A 23,646-nucleotide genomic window follows, 5' to 3' on the forward strand; every position below is an offset into this window, starting at 1 on the left:
CATAAACGGGTTGACTGGCGAGTATCACGTGATGGCGGTTTTTTCAAAAATAGTGGAGCAAGACAGCTGAGAAAAAGTCTAATTGTTCTCATTTCCAAAACAAGGAGATGACGAAACACATACGAATTGAACAGCCAATACATAATGAACACAATAACGTAGATGAAGACAGGCAACAAGCACAAATATCATGAAAATGACACTAAAAACGGAAAAATGCTTCAAGCCAGTTAAGCGATAGCGGCATCTTTTTAAGTCATATAAAATATGTACGTAAAACGTTTAATGAATAATATTGAATACCGGATTCATACCAGGTAATTGGAATGAAGAGTTTGTTATACCATTTCATGAAAATAAATGTGACAAAACATATATATTCAGTTATAGACATATTCCTTTAGTTACCTGGTTTTGCCGCTAAATTAAACTTTATATTGCCTAGACTCCATGACGATAACATAAAACTATCTGAGACTCAAGTTGAATTCAAGAATTTGTGTATTCCATAATAGATAATATCACTTTTCAATAGACCTATTGAATTTATTAGGCAGAGCAACATTTCTAAACTTTTGTTGATTTTCACAGTGCCTCTAATAACGCATGGAGAACTGGATTATAGTATAAACTGTATTTGACAGGTATCAAGGGAAAGAGTTTTGATGTAACAGTAAGCATAAATGATGATATCAAATCATGTATCTGTGTAAACATTGAATTGTCCGGTCTTTTCTTTTGTGAAATGTTTTTTTATATTGTACAACTTATTCTTTAAAAAAAAACCAAAAAAAAAAAACCTTAGTGATAGATATAGAGGTTGTTCCGCACATCGATCTGATTAAAATCAGATCTCCACTGTCCCACGTGAAGATCTGACAGCGACCGCTAAGGGTTAATGTTCTGGTAACCTATATTAGTATCATAATCGCTAATTTTATCGACCAATTAAATGAAGTCTTATATCATCCCGTTCGGAGAAAGAGCATTGTGGATGAAGAAAATCAATGTGTACCGATTGATTTGTTTCACATTCAGATTTTTGAATGCTGCATTTCCATTGGCTAATTCAAAGGTCACCAGAACATGACACGTCGTCAGATATTTACGTAGGACAGCGGAGATCTGATTTGGTTGGATTGTGCCACACCCTCCCAACATTGTAATTACGCAAAAAGGTTGAATGCTATCTTACTTTTGTGTGTTGACCAAACTAATCAATCTGACATGCAATAAAACTTTGATATGTATGGTAGATACTGCGATGTTAGGAAATATACAATCACGACAGTGGAAACAAACCAACCGTTGAATTTGGTTTAACAAAAATATTTCACATAGGATTGTAAGATACGAAATGCTTATACTGGTGCTTTTGATGAATACAAATACTGAAGTCTTGTATATCAAAATAATGGAGGCTTTTCCTTTGACTTGAAAAATCTCGTATTTGTATTGCTAATAAATATTTGCATTTACTTAAAAAGGCGTACACACAAGGACACGATTTAGAATTACTTTGATCGTTAGCTAAAACTTTCGAATAGACCATTGTACATATTTTAGCACTATTTTAGAAGTATATGGAAATATAAAATGTATATATATCTATATATATATATATATATATATATATATATATATATATATATATATATATATATATATATATATATATATATATATATATATATATATAGTGTAAGCAATAAAAGGTAATTATGCAACTTTTTGACTGTTCTACCAATCACCATAATTGTAATGTTTTTCTAAATAAATACACTCTCTTACTTGGACAAGTACATCAAATAATGCCCAAGACATCCTGGCATTACCAATCAATTAAAAATTTCAAAACCACCCATAACTGGGCACTCCTGCATACTTAAAAAACGTATCTTCATCAAACTTAGAACTGTGTGAAGAACTAGAATTGTCAAGAAATAAGTTCTTGTCTTCATATGAGCCATTAAAATATATCATTTTTGGTTCCTCAAAATGAAATATATCCGGTATTAACGTAAGAAAAGAAAATTTTCTTTCTACTATATACCAAACTAAGATTAAACTCACTCTTCGGCACAACACGCAACCCTACCACTTTTCGTAAATTCACCTGGCTTTCATAGCCTGATAATAAAAATATTCGTGACTTACGAAAGCGGTAGGATTGGGTTGACATACTCCGTGACAGTAAATTACATATTTTGTCATTCTGTGAACTATCTGACCCTATCTGAAAACAATGCAAGTGTGATTCAGCAATGCATCACAGCGGTTTTTTTGTCGTTGTTCTCAAGGGAGTAATTGAACTAACTTCAGCGCAACGCTAACGGCGTCTCCTACAATTTCATTATCAAAAATTAATTTCCATATATAAATTTAATGCAGTTTCTTTTTATTTATTCTAGCTCCTATGGTAATCCTTTTTCGTTGTTATTGTTGCAGATACAACTTTTGTAGGCACACACAATCAATGATGGGAAATCTTATATTTTCACATTTGAAAGTACAAGGACATATCTTTTACCTGAGAAAATATAGGAATAAAAACAAAAGAAATGTATTTCGCTAATCAATACTATATTTCGCAATTATATATATATATATATATATATATATATATATATATATATATATATATATATATATATATATATATATATATATATATATATATAATTTTAGTTGAACAATGAGGTTCGGCTCTCTTCCAGGAACGACATCATTAATATCACTTATAAAATAAGACAACAAGCGTGTTTATCCATACCAATGCTTTATTGGTGTACTCCCAATATAATAAGTTCTTCCCACTTACCATATGTTACCGTTGCACCGTGTACAACCTTCAGTGACGTTAGCGCCCTACATGGTTTCGTACCCATGATAAGTGCATAAAATTATAATCATGTAGTCCGATAACTAGGAGGTGTTGTGGGTTTTTTTTACTATTTAAACGCCTGTTTTCAATTTGAAAATACGTTATGTTTGTGCCTATCATATCACGTTCACCTATAAACTTGAACTTAGGTATGTGCAACCAGCCAGTCAAGTCTTGCGTTGATCTGAGTTAGACTTGTTAACGAAATGATTCATGTCCCTATTATGTTTCATTAAAGCAGGACTGTCAGCCAGACAATGCATATAGAGATATCTGAACAGATATATATCAATGACTATCGAATGCAGATATAAGATTGTGTAGCGGAATGGCCAACTTATAACGAATTTTGTATATGTCTAGTTTAGTCATTTCATCTTTATTATCACAACCATGAACTCAGACTGAACAAACGAACATGCAGCTAGTCATCAAGACAAGCAAAGAGAAAGACAGATTCGCGACAGATAGATAGCGATAAAACAACGATTAATATATGGAGATAAAGGGTTTTACAACGGTGAAAGTCTGACTTTGTTTTACAATGTTAAAAAGAAAGAACGATTTTTTTTAAATAAAAAGAACAGAAAAAAGGAAGTAGAAAGAGAAGAAGTAATTCTGCACCGTAGGAAGAAGGAAGTCCAATCAAAACGGTCAGTGTATTACATTACATTTTACAGAATTAAAACACACGAGAAAAATGTACCAAACGTTTTTTACATTGATAACAGTTATCTTTATATTGTCTTTTATTCACTTGTCTGGGTGGTTCCTGTTCTTTGACGATGTGAACCAATGTCCATTCTCTCGATGTACTTTGCATGCATATTAAATTGCCAGCCAAAGCTTTGCGCTGAATACATTACTTATGTGAATACAGCACTCTGGAAACTACGGAGGAAAAAAGAATTGATCTCATTCAATGGCTGATTGAGATTTAGAAATCCACAGATCCAGTACTAATTTTATATTTTTCATGGATGACATACTTGTCCCTATAAAAGTCCAGAAACATAATTTCGCAGAATCCATGATTGAAGTGTTGTACGATTTAATATATAAATCACTCCAGAATGAGGGAAAGTAAAGGAAACTACGTAATGGAAACATGGACACACTACTATGATCCATGTTTTCAAATAGATCCTAGGGTCCTACAAAACATCGTAAAGGCGCAGAGACGGGCAAGGTCACGCAAAGACAGCAAATATGTTACAGAGACGTTATAAACTGACAATACCGGAAAATATAGAATGAAGATTCCAACTGTATGATATTAAATATATTAGAATTATAAATCTTTGTATTGCTTATAAAGTGTTCTTTTCTTAATTTTTAAATGTGTTTTCGCACTAAGAGTTGTGCTGAATTTAAAACGTTTATTGGTAATTTGTAACATACTCTATCTCAGTTAATAATGATGCAGATAATTCATTGGAATTATATATTTTTTATACATATGGCAAACGTTTGGGATCGAGATTTACGCAAACACACATAAAGAGATTTTGAAACTTTACTTAAGTGGATATTGTCTATTACTGAAATAATAAAGTAGAGACAAATATGTATACAATTATATGTTTTAAAGAATTTACAACATATCATTTTTGTATTAAAATTTAAATCAGTGTTATGCATTGCCTTGGTATTAAGGCCATTGGGATATAAAGTGCCTAACCTATGAATCCCGTATATTTATTTCATTAGTCTGTTCATCTCTCCATGCACAATTTTAGCAGCAGAGGGGGCGATCAGACCACTTAAGGGAACGGTCACCTTGTGTTTGGACCAAAAAAAATAATGACACTTCATAGAGGTCAAATACCACGTCTACGATTATTGTTTGTCCCAAAAATAATTGTAGACGAACCCCCTCTGCTGCTATAATAATTAAATCATTATGTTATAATAAAATGGTACATCCGGAATCTCATACTGCAAGAATAGCTCGAGAACGATTAGAAGCAATCAAAAAATTTCTTCCTGTTAGAGATTCATTTAGAAAAAATCTACAAGCGCAGCAAGAAGCACAAATTGAGTACGAAGAAGACACTAAAAAACTGTTTAAGCCCGTTACTGCAGCTACTGAGAAAGTTACAACAGTCATCAAGGAAGATCTTCTTCCGGTATCAAAACAAACAGCAGAACAAACTGAAAAAATAGCAAGAAGAACTAAACAGACAAAGAAGATTTTACGAGATCTTCCACCTGACATAGCCAGGGAAATAGCTGCAGCTCAACCTTCACATGTCGGTGAAGAAATACTTGAAGGCATTGGAAAACTTCGTACTGAAGGTGCCGGCGTGCAAAAAGAGCGTGCACGTAAACCCGAAGTAGAAGTAAACGTGGAATTGATTGCAAAATTTAGGGAAGGAGTTATTGAAGAAATTAGAAATATTAAAGAAGAACAATTACCCGAGGCAATATTAAATATCATATTTAATAAATCTAGTATTTTAAAACCCCGTCATGAAAAAATAAATGATGATAATCTTATTAAATATATATATCGCTTATATTACAACAAAAAACAAGCTAGAGGTCAAAAATATGAAATTATTAAAGAAGAAGTAGAAAAACTTAGAGGGGTACTGAAACAACAAGAACAACTCTCCCAGTATCAGCTTCCTCCACCTTTACAACGTAAAAAAATTTCTGCGCCGACAATGACATATTCACCGGTAGAATCACCACGTGGATTTCAAAAAAGTGACCCCCCGGTCACCACTGAAGTACTTTCTCCGGTAATGCAACCACCAGTATTTAAAACACCTCAAGATGAACCTAAAACAGGATCTGGTTTATGTCCTGATAATATCCTCAATGATGTGTCACAATTAGAAGTTCTTATAGCGGGGAAACGTGCGGGAAATAATTCACCAGAAATAACCAATGAGGCATCTGATATTTGTCGGCGATTATTTCAAGGTGGTGTCATGGATATTGGCGTTTACCGAGAGCTTATTGATGAGCTCGTTGATGATTAGTCACCGCGATTAGATAAATGGTAAATAAAATAAGATGATCATACACAATAATCATCGTAAATCCGTATCGGTCAGAGCGGTGAACTCACGATTACCAATCTACAGAGCTACTTACGGAGATGGACTTGGTGATGTTATTCAAGGATTATTTACAAGGATAGCTCCAAAAGCAGCACCTATTGCAAAACAATTATCGATGAAAGCTATTGATATTGTTCGTGATAAAGCTCCTGGAGCAATTGTCAATGTTGCTGGTAAGGCGTTTTCGGCAATCAAAGAAAGACTAGCACGATTATTGCGACAAAAACAACAACCACCAGCAAAACTGGCAAGTACTGAAATTATGCCAGCAGATGTCAGCAGAATAATAAATCAGGCTGCAAATCAAAAACTAGCGGCGATATCTGAAGAAGCAGAAAAAAATATAACAGCAAATTTAATAGCAGGAAGCGGGCTTCGTCGACGATGATCATCATTTGGAAAAATGGTAATTATAATAAAAATGTTCAGGCACGAATCAGACCCAGCATTTGATATGGAGGCACCTGTCCTTAAGTATGAATCTATACGTGATTATCAGTTTTATTCTTATGACGCAATACAACCAAATCAGCGGGGGAGAATCGAATTACAGGTTCATGATACAAGTAGATATTTCTTGCCCGCTGAGGCATTTATTGAAGTAGAAGGTAGACTTGTAACGAATGTTGTAGCTAATACGCCATATGCTGCTAATTTACGTGTTGGTTTTGTCAACAACGGGATTATGGCGTTGTATGATAGCGCCACATACATGATTGATGGAAAAAATATTGAATCAATTCAGAAGGATGTTGATGTTGCCACAACAATAATTGGTCTAGCGAGATATTCTGACGACTTTACAAGATCAGCCGGTCCAACAATGATGTTTGCCAAGGATATTACCAACAACGCTGATCATGTTCAGTATACCAAAATACGAACACCACGAAACACTGCATCTGATCCACAACCAGTTGATTTTGAACACGCAGACAGACCAGCTGATGTTTTTGATATTATAGGAAGCGTTAATGCGACTTACAACCTAGGATTTGCAACACGCCGAGCAGCGCTGTTAGGAAACGATAGAAATTTTTCGTGTGCAATTCCATTATCTCACATCTTTGGATTTTGCAGAAATGTTAGAAAGGTCATCTTTGGAGCTAAACACACAATTGTGCTCATAAGAAAAGGTGATGATAATGATGCAATCTGGCGAGGTGCTGGTGTTGCTGATGGTAAAGTGAATATATCAAAACTTTCACTGTGGATGCCAGTAATGACTCCATCTATTACTGAGGAACAAAAATTACTTTCTTTTATGGATCAAGGCGGTAAATCATTGCTATCATGGTTAACAGTAACCACAGATGCTATTCAAAGTAATGTTAATGGTTCATTTACATGGCATATGGCATCACAACAGGGTGTTTCTTCACCACGACATATTTTTATTGCGCTGCAAAATAATGACCGGACGAATAATCAAGAACATTCACATATGATATTTGACAATCTTGGAGTTAATGAAGTTTTCTTACGGATAAATGGACATCAAGAACCAGCCGAGGATATATTGTTAAATTTTGATCAAAATCATGTAGCGCGCGCATATCATCGTTTAATGTCATTCATGGGACGTGATCAAAATATAGATACTGGTTTGCAAATATCACAATTAGATTTTACAAGTCTATATCCGATTTATTATTTTTCGCTGGAGCATCTTGATTTATCCAAACAATCTGTCGTTGATATACACTTTCGAGCTCGTGTTACTAACCCACCAGGTGCTGGTGCCTTTTACAGAGCAATCGCGGTCATACTTAGCGATAAAGCCATGTTACTTGAAGGTGGTAGTGGTCGAATGAGGGTCGTTGATGCACCGGTGGAAAATCTTTAATCGTGTTATTTAGAAAAATATATTTTATATAAAAATGTCGTATGGTCATGTTAATGTTACTCTGACTCCTGGTCAGGTCAAAAATCTTCAATCAAAAACCACCAACAAATGTGGAACTAAAATATCACTAAAACGAGATCAAATTGGTGGTGGTCCAAGCAAATTATCGTTGACAAATAATCAGATTAAACATTTCAATAAAGCCCTGGAATCAAAAACTGGAGGTCAATTTCATCTTTCCCCGAGCGCCATCAAAGACATGGTTAAAACCGGTGGTATATTTCCACTTCTTGCGGCTATTCCAGCGTTAATAGCTGCTGCTGCTCCAGCCGTAGCAAAAGCAGCCGCGTTAGGTGCTGTTGGAACAGCTGCTGGAATGGCTCTAAAGAAAGCAACAGGGCAAGGATACAAAAAAAGGGACGCGGCTTAAGATTGCCAGGATCTCGTTGGGGAAAAGGTCTGAGGCTTCCACGTTAGACGCTCCAGCATCAAATTTTGATTTACTTGATGCTGCTAAACGATTAAAAATAAAACACTTCAGAGGTGTTTTCATGCGAGATCAATTACCAAAACAACCAAACAAACTAGAAACAGGTATTATTAATCTCGATGAACGTTCAGGACCTGGTACTCATTGGGTATCATACGCGAAGTTTGGTATTCAACGTTACCCACACAAACAATGACACATCCGCCAATATGCGGCCGTGAAGTAATTAATGTACTTAACGCTATATCAAAATCGTCCAAACCACCACATAAAGTCGTGCATGATTATACAAGCAACCGCTTCGTTGCGCGTAAAGCGTTTTAAACAACAGGTCTTATTATAATGGTTGATATTTACGGAAGATCTTCTTCACGTGTTAAAAGAACATCCGGCGATGTTGATTTGTCAAAGTACGCGACTAAGGATGACCTCGCTGACGTTATGAACCTGGCTGGAGTTGACCCAGATGAGGTTGTTATTTTTCAAGATCGATATGGTAAACTAAAAACGAGCAATATCAAATGGAATGATATAATTCGACGAGTACTCGGTGCAGTTACGGATAATATACCCGTGTTTACTGACAGCGGCAAAATCAGGGATTCAAGTATGTCACTTAAAACCATCAGATATGAAGTTGCAAAAAGTGTTGCTAATCGCGTAAAAAATACCGGTGACATAATGACAGGTGAACTTAGCATGAACGGAAATAAAATAGTAGTTTTAAGAGATCCAACATCCGGTGAAGATGCTGCAACGAAAAGGTATGTTGACACCGTAGATAATAAATTATCCACGTTACGGGCTGAGTATGATGTTCACGTGGGCGCTTTTGCAAGATTTCGCAGATACCATCAAAGAACCACAGAAGAATTCTTCGGCATTCCGTTTGTCGTTGACATAAAACTCGTTGATATCAAAACCAACATTGACACGATCAAACAAACACAGCAAGATATCAAGACCAACATTGACACGATCAAACAAACACAGCAAGACATCGTAGCGGAGATTCCTGAGATCGTCAATAAAACCAGTCTGATTAAAATCCCAGCCGGAATAACTCCCGGACATATCACAAACATCGTATACACAGTATCATCGGGATTTGCAACATGGTCGCAGCAAAATAATACAATCAAATATACCGCAACAGTCACTGGCGTGTACAGGTTGTCCGTGTTCAGTGCTGCGCGATTTGAGATATTTACAACGTTTCCATGGCGTCATTCCACCGACAGGTTTTCCGGGGTTGTATCCGTTATATTAAATAACGGAACTGAAGAAATATTTATTCTGGAAGCAGCTGATAAGAAATTAACCGCAACATCTTACTGGTGGTGTTTGGAATTTGTAGCTGAAACACCTCAATTGGTTACTGCATAAAAATATATGGACGGTGCACAATACAGGTACAATCAAGCGCGTGAATGGCAGGCGGCACTAAAAGATCAAGTCGAACAATATACAGTAAAAGTAAAAAAATATCGACGACGATTAGTTATCGTTGATGTGATTATTTATTCAGTATCCGCTGCTGTTGCTGGAACGGGTGTTATATTATCAGCGTTGACAATGATGGCACCAGTAGCTGTAACTATTTGTATTTCAGCAGCAACAACTATTGCAGGTGTGCTTAATATCATCGCAAAAAAAATATGTACTTGCACGAACGAAAAATTATCCTATTACATAATAAAATTACACACAGCGACGGTAGCATACTCGAAATTATCCTCGTTGTTATCAGCAAGTCTCAGTGATGGAATTATATCTGATTTCGAGTTTTCAATGATAACTAAAATATACGACGAAGGTATCGGTATTAAAGATACAAGTATTAATAATGACGGAATTACTCCAGCAGATCGTGACTAACACAACCCCGCACAAGACAACGATGATCTCGGTAAGCTCGATTAATCCTGAATTTAATATCAATTTTCCAACTGCAATTCACGCTAATGAAATTGCACTAGCGCAATTACGGGTATATTACAGCTGGCCAAATATCAGATCAAAATCATTTCATGGTACACCAACAAATAATTCGCTCGTATTTGCTAATAAAAATAAACCCGATGGAACACCTGACTGGGTTGTTGTTGGAATACCCACTGGTAGTTATGAGATCGAGGAGATCAATGATGAATTTCAACGTAGAATAAAATCAATAACAGGAAAGGAAGCAAAAATATCGATTAATATTCATGAGCCGACGCTGTCCTCGACGGTAGAGATACATTCTCCTGATTATGCCGTTGATATTTATCAATCTTCAATCAGATCCGTACTAGGTTGGCCTGATGTTCCCCCGGTATCTGAAGGACCACCAGAACCAAAATTAATTGAATTTCTTACTGACGAAGCCAGGTTTATAACAACTCTAAAATACCGAGATTCGTATCCATGGACTGCTAGGACTTACATTTTGAAAGATGGTAAAAGATATCCTTCACTACCGTTTTCTATCATTAATCTTGATGAAAAAACTTTAACTTATATCGTTTTTGAAGATTTCAGATCTCGTGCTAACAGAATTAGAACTGAATACACAACTACATTAACGACATTAGCACCGTTGTTTAAAAACTATATCCTGGAGTATCCTAATGACGATCTAAGACATCAGATCATTGCAACGATACAACATTTAAATCAAATTGTATTAGATCTTAAATATTTTAATCGGATCATTGTTGAGGCAATAAATGCTCATGATTATATAGGTACAAGAGAAAAAAATATTTTCAAACAAGCATACATTGATCATTATAAAATAACTGAAGCTGACTTATTAGATTTTACACTACCAGTATCTGAAACCGACGAATTAAGAAAAACGCTCAGGGATCTTATCACGGAAAGTTTTTCTGAAATACTCGATGCATGGAGAAAAATAGCCCCACTAGCAACTGTTCTTAGATATAATAATGATCCACTCGGCGGTGGAAGACACGTATCTCCGGGAATCGTTAATATAACATCGACAATCGCGGTTAATCTAGTTTGTGACGTAATAGAAGGCAGTTATCAAATAGATCTTGGAAAATCAAATCAAGCTCAACAAGGATATATTTTATATACATTTGCACCACAAGTTCCCCCTGGAAGTTTAATCGTGCAAGTACCAACCAATCCTGTTTATTTACGCACGCATAATCAGTATTTGTCACGAATAAATTTCAAACTCACAGACCACCTTAATCGCTTAATTGACCTACGTGGAGAAGAGCTTGTGATAAATTTATATGTAAAATCGTAGATCTTTGATCAAGAATCTTCGATTCTAAATTAATCCAATAAATATTATATAATGTACCAGCACGTGAGGGTTTTTATACATGACAAAGAAGCACTTGAAAACGCCATCAGAACAGCGTTTTCACAAAACACAGAACAATTTAACGTTAATTTAGTTATTGATGAATACGGAAGCGAGGATTTCTTATTAACACAAGAACAGTTAGATGAACTCCGTCGAGAACATATTACCGAGATCATTTGTGACAGAGATCAGATTCTAAATTATGCACACTCCTGTATTAAAGTCGATCAACTTAAAAAAATAATAAATAAATAAAAATATTGGTGCAAAATATATCTGATGAGGTAATTGTGTTGAAAAATTCATCTTTTTTGAATATTTTATTTTTTTTTTCTGAAAATTTGATCATTTCACATAAATCTGAGTCATCAACTAACACATCAAATTCAGAATAAATAATAATAATTCAGAAATAAATATAATAATTCAGAAAAAATAATAAATCTGAGTACCAACTAACCCATCAGAATTATAAATTTGATCATTTCACATAAATCTGAGTACCAACTAACCCATCAGAATTATAAATTTGATCATTTCACATAAATCTGAGTACCAACTAACCCATCAGAATTATAAATTTGATCATTTCACATAAATCTGAGTACCACCTAACCCATCAAATTCAGAAATAAATATAATAATTCAGAAATAAATATAATAATTCAGAATAAATAATAATAATTCAGAAATAAATAATAATAATTCAGAAATAAATATAATAATTCAGACATAAATATAATAATTCAGAATAAATAATAATAATTCAGAATAAATAATAATAATTCAGAAAAAAATGATAAATCTGAGTACCAACTAACCCATCAGAATTATAAATTTGATCAGTTCACATAAATCTGAGTACCAACTAACCCATCAAAATTAGAAATTTGATCATTTCACATAAGTCTGAGTACCAACTAACCCATCAAAATTATGAAATTTATTGGTTTGCATGATTCTGAATACCAAGCAGCCCATCAAAATTCAGAAATAAATAATAATTCAGAATAAATAAATAATAATTCAGAATAAATAAATAATAATTCAGAAATAAATAATAATTCAGAAATAAATAATAACTCAGAAATAAATAATAATTCAGAAATAAATAATAATTTAGAAAAAATAAATAATAATTCAGAAAAAAATAATAAATCTAAGTACCAACTAACCCATCAGAATTACAAATTTGATCATTTCATATAAATCTAAGTACCAACTAACCCATCAGAATTACAAATTTGATTGATTTGCATAAATCTAAGTACCAACTAACCCATCAAAATTATAAATAAATAATAATAATTCAGAAATAAATAATAATTCAGAAATAAATAATAATTCAGAAATAAATATAATTTCAGAAAAAATATAATTTCAGAAAAAATATAATTTCAGAAAAAATATAATTTCAGAAATAAATATAATTTCAGAAATAAATATAATTTCAGAAAAAAAATAATCTCAGAAATAAATATAATTTCAGAAATAAATATAATCTGCACGTGGTCAGAGCGAATTATTTTCAGCAGAATTATTACTTTGGACGGGGTTGCTCGCTAACATAAGTTTTCTCAGTAGTCTTATGCGAGTACTAATTGTTTTCTTTTCCTCGTACTCGTGGGATAACAACGATCTAATTCTTTCTACTGCGGCAGAGAGAGGAATGAATTCCTTCACCTGATTATCTTCTATGGTAGCTAGCGACTGAAACATTGCCGCCTGAATCCGTTTCATGAGCTTGTATTCAGATCATAGTGTGTGTATTCCTTGGTTTTTACGTTCCTGTAAAATCTCAAAATCAGAAACTATTTTTTCAGGATTTAGTTCATTAGATATATTAATTCCATCTTTTTTCAATTTTTTAATAGCAACAATTACATCATTGATATTTTCATGGTTCATTATTTAGTATATAAATCTTTAAAATAAAAAAAATTATCCCTTTAAAACCCCTAGCGAGTGTTTAGCGAGTTCGTCGGGATGTTTCAAGGACGGCACAAACATATATTATGAAATGTGAACCTCTATTCGAGTCTTTTAGCAGGTTCATTAAGTATGCAATGAATGAATTAAGGACAGCACAAACATATATTATGAGTGAACCTCTATTCGAGTCTTTTAGCAGGTTCATTAAGTATGCAATGAATGAAATGAAATATATATAATGAAATGAATGAATGAAGAGGCCATTTTCTCCGCTGAGAACCCACCAAATAATCAACCCGTGGGTGGTACAAAACATGTATCAACCACCAGTTGATATATGGGTGGTGTTTCTCGCGGAGAGAGGCTGGCGGTGCCCCAATTAATTATAAAAATCGCTAATATGCGCAACCACCCGACCAATTGTCAGTCATGGGATTCGATCCTGGACCGCGAGCGTCACAGTCCAATACGATACGGATTGAGCTATCGAACTTTTCTAACACTATATGTTTCGGAAGTTAATATATAGCTGAAAAGGAACTAATTTCGAATAATACAATTCTGAATTCAAGAAATACGTTTATATAATATATTTTCACCAAACAAAGCTGAATTAACGAATTCCCCCCCCCCCCCACATCATCTAACTGCTAGATTTTTTCATCCTTCCTATAACATAACTGCTAGATTTTTTCATCCTTCCTATAACATAACTGCTAGATTTTTTCATCCTTCCTATAACATAACTGCTAGATTTTTCCATCCTTCCTATGACATAACTGCTAGATTTTTCCATCCTTCCTATGACATAACTGCTAGATTTTTCCATCCTCTCTATAACTGTTCAACGGAGAAATATATTTACGAGATTTCCCACGCGTAAATCCGTGTCATAGTCAAGGGAGTATTTAGTTGCTAATATTACTCGAACCACACATACGCATAAATACACACGTACACAATCTCGCTTTATATTTCTGCACTGAACAAGGAAAATGCAACTGATTTTTAATTCCAAATACTATATGCACGTATTTCTGTAATCGAGTAAATGCACGCAGGATCCCTGTGCTGTGCTGTAGATCTAAAATTAACCCCACGATCGATACAGACTAGACGCTGGATTCTGCACTCAGTAAGCTGGAATATACATGACGGTTTTCTGTAGGTTAGATAAAATATACATGTATTCTACGTGCTGCGCTGTTCTAAATGTTTCACGAAAGGAACAGAAAAATACACGAACTGTATATTTTTGTAAGTTAGAAATCATAAACGGGTAGACATCACAGACCTTGGATGTTGTATATGATTACCTCCCTTCATGAACCAAAAAATAAGTAGTATAATAATGATAATTTCTGACCCCCCCAAAAAAATAAATCTAATTCGAAGTAGAGATGATAATTATTGATACTGAAAGGTGATTTTCTGTTTATATTTTTTTGAGAAAGCAGATCTGGTTATATTTTCTGCGATAAATTGTACCAAACGCGGATTAACATCAAAGTATTTCGCAGCCGCGCTCATAGACTGAAATGTAATTTCTTCACCGGTTTCCATGTTTGTGGACTTTACTACCCTTCTGGAAACTGTCTTACATCTTCCAGTATTACCACGTGCAGAGTTCACGCTTTGCGTGACAACACGAAGGTTAGATAAGGAGTTGTTTTGAGGATCCCCGTCAATATGATCAATAACAAAACCATCTTTGATCACTCCGAAGAAACACTCATACGTAAATCTATGACACAGATAATGTTTCTTTCCCCCCCCCCGCATGTGAACATTATATAACCAACATTAGTAATATAACCAACCAGTCTTTTTAACCTGCAGTGTCTGATCATACCATTAATATCTGATTCGTAATTCTTGATGACAGGATGTTGGATAAATTCATTTTGCTCCATATATGATAATATTATTTGTTTAAATTATTGTTTGTCTGAAAACTTAGTTAGATAATCCTCCACGGATTTTATGGCGTTTTCACTATTATTATTTTTTTTGTCATAATATCTTTTAAGCTCTCTGTATCGTTTACCACCGCACGTTCCACATAATTCTGTTTTTCCTCGCAGGTATTGGTCCTAAGCTTCCACGGTTAACGCACTGCATGTGTTGTCCGCAAAATTCCTTTTTGCAGGATTTATTACAACGAGTCAGTGAACCCACCATGAGCCATTTGCATTGAGACATTGTATACATAATATTATTTATTTAAATATTTGTTTGAAATATAATATGAACGAATTCGATAGATTATCCCGAATAAAACCCTTAAGTGGAAATAGATTTAATCTTGACAGAATATCTCCTGGCCTACCGATACGAGATTTGGTTGATCCGAGAAACAGAGGTTTGATTAATAAAATTCACGACGCCAAGAAAGAATTTCACACAGATGGTGCATCTCATGTCTGGTCAACGTTCAAGATTATACGCAACAAAAATATCATTAACGCTATGATGAACGACAAACGAGCAGCAATTATCATTAACTATTTTGATAATCGCAAGTATCTTTTCAGAATAAAATTCGTCGTGTTGACAGAAACAGATGATTGGATTATCCGTGACAAATATGATCCTGTCCACGGTAATAAAAAAACTGTCGTACTAAGTAGAAATTCCAAACCAGGTCTATTGACTGGCATTGACAAACCGTATTATGAACGAGCATATCCTGTGACCGCGGTTATTGATGGAATCTATGTGATAAATGAAAAACCCAGCGTTGATAAACTATCACCGATGAAATTTTCAAAAATAAATTGTGTGGCTGAACGAGTAACAGAACATTTTACAAACGCGGCCCGTGGAAACGGTCTAACGGATAAAAGACGTAAAATAATAAACACGTGGGGAGATATGGTTAAAGATACCGGTGCGTCTATCAAAGATGTAGCTGGGTTAGGAAAAATATTAAAATTTCCAATAACCGTAGCGACGATAACAGGGGAGATTTTGTATGAATCAAAATATAAATCAAAAGGAGCCTCAATTACAATTATTGATCATAACGCACACGCGTGGACTAACGCAGTAACAGTGTTTCCACGAAATCGAACTGTTAAATGTTATCCCGGAGGTATGTTTGATTTTATTAACGAAATAAGTAAAAACGATCCTGTGTCAGTATGGTTATTTCAGAGTTCTAACGACGAATCAGATATGAAATTTGATCAGTTTGTGAGACCAAATGGCGTTATTTATCGAACAAATCCTCTTCACGAAAAAATGAAAAATCTTGCACTGCAATATACTGATGACGCTGACGAATTATTGAGCAGCTGTTTTACTGTTCCGTCAGTTGCGGCTCATTTTGCTAGAAAGAAAAATTCGTGGAAACCAACTCGGTTTGATTTTCTCAATGACATAGTATCCAGTTGTGTCGAATATGGACACGGCGGATTGTGGAATACTAAATACGATCACAGAGATGTTATTTCAGTTGATATGGTTGCGTGTTATCCCGGAAGTTTTCTTGGATACGGAGATTGTTCTGTGTATTTTGAGCGATTCGGTCATCCGACGCACGAAATGACGCGAGTATCGATAAATGGACCATTACCGGATTTTGACCTAACTGGATTTGCTCGTATCGAGTCATTCGAAATGTCTAAAGGACTTCATCCAATTTGTTATGTTTGGTTTGGAAAACATTTTTCAGAAAAAATGTGGACACCAATAGTACTATTACGGTATATGCTTGATTATACGATATTAACACGGTTGATTGTAAGTGAAGCAATTATATCATATCGAAAACAAACCGAGGTTTGGTTACCACATTCGGACGAAACCGATTCGAAGGATCTTGGTAGAAAAATAATTGGCAAGTTTACACAAGGAGCAGCATATGATCACAGACGACATTGTGCAAGATTGATCATGGACGATACTGAGTTAGATTTTATAATCGTTGATACAACGAACAAGAACACGTTTATAAGTCGAGAAACAGTTTTCTTGTCAAATGGAAATAAACTAGGTACAATTGTGAGCTACATGGACGGTGAGTCACCTCAGTATACTCATTTAAGATCATCGATGCTCGCGTATGTTTCAATAAATCTATTATCGATGATAAATAAGGTTTCTGCGCATGCCGTCAGAGTTGCTACTGATTCGTTTTATATAAATAAAAAACATTCAATACTGTTAGAAGGATTAAACATAGGCACTCATACATCGTGGGGTTCGTGGAGAATAAAAAATGAATATATGCTCGATTATTCCGAATCCGCTGATGTTGCGGTTAAAGATATTTACTGTAAAAAATATCAAACGTTGACAACTTCGTTGTTACCATCGGTATACGATCCAATAACTAGACACAAAACGGTTTACCTAAATGGACCTGGCGGTTCTGGTAAAACCACTCGAGCTATCGAACTATTTCAGAATTCAGATATGATTGTTCTAACACCTACACATAGACTAGCGAGAGAGATTAAACAACGCGGTGTTAATTCCTGTACTTATCACAGCTTTTTCCGATGGAAGGGTGATGCATGGACTTCTTTAAGGATGGGAGAGAAATACATTCCAAGGATCATAATATGGGATGAGATATGCACTGTACCGCTAGAAACATTAAAAACATTTCTTGATTGGTTGTTAACAAGAAATACTGCCGTGATAATGTGCGGCGATCATGGTCAACCACCACCCGTAGCTGGGCCATCTCCACATGATTGGCTGAAAAATTTCGTTGACCACGCTGAAGAAGTATCTGATGATCATAGAGCACTTGATGCAGCGTTGAAGGAATTTAAAAAATTAATCAGACTACAACCGAATAAAATTCAATGTGAAATAATGCGTGAAATAATTTCAGAAACACCCATGAAAGACTTTCTGCAAACGTGGCGACCAAACGATTTGATAGTTGCAAGCAGAAAGATAGTTCGTGATAAACTTCAACGGGAATTGTTTCAGTTACAACGAGAAAAGTTTCCAACGTTGTCAGTTCCGTTATGTTATCGACCAGCAGATACGCGACGGCAAAATATCGACGTTGATATACCAGGAGAGTCAGAGAGGAAACATAATCTTGTATTGAATGATATTGTTGCAGTTGATGTTGATGTTGTTGAAGATGCTCTACGTGCTGATAAATCCCCTTGGACGCTTGGATACGCGATGACGATTCATTCATCTCAGGGATTAACTATTACTGATACAGTTGTTTGGATCGTTGATGATCACATCGAATGGTCGAACTTGGTTTATCTCGCAGTGTCTCGAGTTAGAAAAATATCTCAATTGAGACGAATCGTCATGGACTCGTCAGTGATTAATGATGATGATGTTGACAGTGATATAATAAGAAAAAAATTATCTGGTTATGAACAGTGTGATAAAAAAAATAAACACAATTTTGATCTTGATGTTGATTTTATTAATGCGCTGAAACAACAACAGAATAATCATTGTGTAAGTTGTAATTGTATAATGCTATGGCGGTATCTGAAAAATGATCCAAGACAATTTACCGTAGATAGAAAAAATAACAATCTTGGTCATACACGAGAAAATATAATGTTGACCTGTCTTGAATGTAATCGACATAGAGGCGCCAGCGTCTTGGGTGCTAGTTAAGTGATCGAAATCACCGAAGTGATTTTGGTGGTAATTGTGTGTTATCGGGAATTATCTGTAATTGTTCACGCACAAATCCACGTTGAGGAGCAGCCGAATCCAGTCTGTAGATTGCAGGTCTACCTGAGGATCTTGTCACGGTGGATATCTTATGTGTGGTAACACTCCAAATAGGATCAGTTGCTCTTTTTTTACCGCCTTCAAGTTCACCGGGCTCGTATAAATACCTAACAGTGATATTACCTAATAATGGTTGTGCTGAAAAATCACGTTGTTGTGTAGGTATGTGCGCGCTTGTAATTGCATTAATAGGTTTCATGTTGGTCGTTCGAGTAATCTCATTATTTAATGCAGCTATCACACTTGGTAATCTTGCCACCCATTCACGAGATCTTTTATCCTGAATAAATTCCTTCGCGTATTGATATCCAAATAACCGCTCAGCGAGTGTTCGATTAAATCGTTCAACAATTGCCTGATCACGATGAATTGCAGTATGTCCTCGTCGTATTTTGGCATTATGTTGTTTCATCAACGATGATACTGGACCAAGAAATTCCTTGCCAGGATCAACCTGTAGCAGCTGTGGCCATCGTAGACCACTTTGTGATCCACCACCTCGTTGATAAATTCGTTTAAACGCGTCGGCTACCTCAGTTGCTGTTTTAGTCGTTAACGGTTCTGCATCTTTATATCTACTTGCAACATCAACAACAGTTAGCGCGTATTTGTACGTTCTTCTACGTAAAGTATCATGTGGTAAAAACAGAATATCAGCTTGATGAACCTCATTAGGAACACTGACACTAAAATGAGCAAATCGAATTTGCTTAGGACGTGGTAGATAAATTTGCCATATTGCCTGCCTGGACAACCACGCTTTAGCAGTAGAATGTTTAACCGCTGCTGCATCAGCGAGTTTACTAATTGCTGCTTTACCCTTCCAGTATCCAATTGGTGAATAATAAATCGATTCCATTTATATATTACCAGCCCCTAGCGCTAATTTACCTTTCATCGCGGATTTTACTAACCAATTAGCTAATTTTTCTTTGATATTATTATTTTTTATAGCATTTAACGCATGAATTAATTTCACATCTGCAATATGCCTATTTTGTAGATTTTTACTCTTATAAGCTACATCATGAACATGACAAGCTCGATCAATAGTGTTTACTGGTTCTTCGCCTGGTTTTGGTTGATCCTGATTATCAAGCCTGATATCGAGTCGAGTACCAGGGCCGCAATAATTATATCCTGGTAGATGTTTTTCTCCCGAGTATTTAGCCCATGGAGTACCTGGAAACTTTGACATCAAATTTGCAATATCACCACCGCGCCTATTAGGTAAAAACGAAAATTTCTTTCTACCGCATATAGAACATTTTCCACCATATGCTATTTTTTTATTTTTTGTTATAACCGTAGCTAAATCAGTGGTTGGAGTTTTAACTTTACAGCGTAAGCGATATAAATCCATAGATATTTTATACAACATGGATATAATTGATTTCTCAGCGACAAGAAAACAAGAACCTGTCAAGCACCATCCTGCGTTACCAAATTCCATCAGAATGATAATAATAGGACCATCTGGAAGTGGAAAGACACAGTTGTTACTTAATCTTATAATGAGATGGTTAAAATGGGATAAATTATATTTGGTAGCCCCGTCAGTTGATGATCAGCGATGTTATAATGTACTTAAGGATTTTAATGAAAACGCTAACGACGTTATCGAGTTTATAACCGATATTGATGAAGCACCATCAGTTGATTCCATAGACGGACTTATTAATAATTTAGTTGTATACGACGATTTGATGCTGGACAAACAATCAAACCCAGCCAGGATTTTTTCTCGAGGTAGACATAAAAATACCGATGTTATTTATGTTACTCAACGATACACACAAATACCAAAAGTGATCAGAGATAATTGTAATATTTTAGTTGTGTTTAATGGCGTAGACACACATACGTTGCGAAATATTCATCAAACCTGGTGCAGCGGTGACATGGATATAATTAAATTCAGAAATTTCTTTTTACGAGCGCAAGCTACTCCGCATGGGTTTATAACAATAAATTTACACGATCCTAGAACAAGATATCGTATTGGACTTGATAAAATATTTGGATAACAGGGGTGATGCTAAAATTAAACTGAATTAAAAAGATATCATTAATATAATGAACAATTGTGCGTGGCTGCGTCAAGGAACCACTAATAAATGTGATAAAAAAATGTCGTGGAGAATATTGCAAAAAACATAATTATGTTATAAAGAAAAACTCTCATGCTGGTCCACGAAGTTGTGTTGGATGTAACAACGGCGTTAGAGGATTATATCAGATTTGCAAAAATTGCGGTGGAGATCGATACAGAAGTTTAATGATATATTACAGGAAAAGAAAGAACATAAATCCAAAAATAGAAAAACCACCATCAGAACTTGAATATTACTTGAAACATAGAATAAATTCCCAGGATTCAGATGAAGATTCCCAAGATTCAGATGAAGATTCCCAGGATTATTGAGCAGCAGAGGGGACTCGTCTACAATTATTTTTGGGACAAACAATAATCGTAGACGTGGTATTTGACCTCTATGAAGTGTCATTATTTTTTTTGGTCCAAACACAAGGTGACCGTTCCCTTAAGTGGTCTGATCGCCCCCTCTGCTGCTATTTTCTATTGCCATGAAGAAAAATCACCTAAAGAGCGATTATTTGTATGAAAATGTATTGAAACATTTAAGGCGAACTGGGAAACCATACATTCCTTTTATATGAAAGCGAGGATTATCTTAGAAACTTGTTGAAGTGCTTGTCCAACATATTGCACGCTACATTTTTGTACAGGCTATGAAATAAATCACATCAGTTGATACTCGGTCAGTGTTGTACCGTACAGAAAACACTTCTTTTGTATTGGAGCTACTAAAATAAATACTTTGTCTTATATTTTGTAAATTGATATGTTGTATATCTTTTTTAAATATACAATTGTATGTATGACTGTCTGTACTTAATTATTTTATACACACACACACACACACACACACACACACACATATATATATATATATATATATATATATATATATATATATATATATATATTTCTAACAACCAAACTATTGATAGATCAACAAAAATCGATATTTTCGGGAGGTGTGCACATGACTTTGATCTATTACAAAAAAAAAACATTTTTGCAAACATTCATACAAATCATCATTATTAACTCACTTATGTTTTTGCATGAACTTATCGTCCAACTGCACGCCGACAGCTCAAACGGTAAAAAAGAAATTATGAAAATACTCGTCAAATTGCAGCATCTGTTGTACGTGTCTGATTGTAGGTCCGACACATTAATGCTTGTATATTATGTGAATGCTCTAATTCCACCCACATGCATTTAAAATATCAGATCAACTCTCCTACAATCATTGCAAATATACTAATTTATAAAAAGTCACAATAAAAAGAATTTTTGTTTCTTGTAGTAAGCGGAACACGGATGGCACACATCTCTTTTAACTTCTTTTTTCTTTTCTTTTCTCTCTCCACTTACATTTGTAATATCATACAAAATACTCTCTCTCTCTCTCTCTCTCTCTCTCTCTCTCTCTCGTGCAAAACAGGATACGAAATGAGATAGGTCGGATGCTGATTGTGCAGAATCATATTTGCAAACGCCACTGGTACATTAGACTAACTGAATAGTTAATGTTATTCTATCCCCTACTTACAATGCAAATATTGGGTTTGTTAAATTAGCATGCGTAAATAGAAGGAAGTACCAATTAAATATTCGAGAAAATAGAAAAGGAGAAATACGTAAAAGGACACTAACCTTGAGATTTGACGTTTTTCTCTGTTAGACAAAGATACAATACCCAAATGAAAAACATGTATCTATTTTTCATAACTGAATGTTGTATATTGCTGGTCACATATACAAGTACTATGGTATAGTAGTTATTTAGTAGGGCTCGTAACAGATCTTTCTCATTGGATTCTCACTTTCACATCCACTCTGGTTTAACAGTGCTCTTAAAATGCTCTTTTCTTTCTATATCACAGAATATTTAACAGCTGATATACAATCGTTTTATTACGCCTTTGACAACTGCGTGAAAGAAGGGCCCATCTACAAACAATACCTCAGTACTTATAGTGCACTCAGCTTGTTTGTTACGTATTTAACATAGGTGAATAAAGTGATTCAATAACGGTTAAAAAGATTGAAAATCGCACCATCGCCTTTACAATCTGCTAACATACGACACTGTCTTTGTGCATTTCATTTTAAATAGTAATTATCTTTTTTGTGCTTGTTTTGTCATTATTTGATATAATAATGCAGTTTGTGTGTATTAAAAAATTCTGAACTGTTCAGATAATTAAGTGACGAATTAATAATATGGTCGTGGCGCATTGATCTTTTAAAGACTTGTTTATTTATGCGTG

General features: G+C 34.8%; 1 protein-coding gene across 1 annotated transcript in view; it reads right to left on the bottom strand.

Moving 5' to 3' along the window:
• LOC149774465 (cadherin-23-like) overlaps window positions 1-23,199 on the bottom strand; it is a 106,218-nt gene extending 83,019 nt beyond the window's left edge. Inside the window, exon 1 of the mRNA XM_089945123.1 lies at window positions 23,030-23,199. Within this exon, the coding sequence (XP_089801249.1) occupies window positions 23,030-23,102 (73 nt within the window). The 5' untranslated portion in view covers window positions 23,103-23,199. The remainder of the gene's footprint in view (window positions 1-23,029) is intronic.
• Window positions 23,200-23,646: the final 447 nt, after the last annotated feature.

The sequence above is a fragment of the Sinohyriopsis cumingii genome, unplaced genomic scaffold (assembly GCF_028554795.1).
Source record: "Sinohyriopsis cumingii isolate HCF-2022 unplaced genomic scaffold, ASM2855479v2 utg000229l, whole genome shotgun sequence".
Classification (NCBI taxonomy): Eukaryota; Metazoa; Mollusca; class Bivalvia; order Unionida; family Unionidae; genus Sinohyriopsis; species Sinohyriopsis cumingii.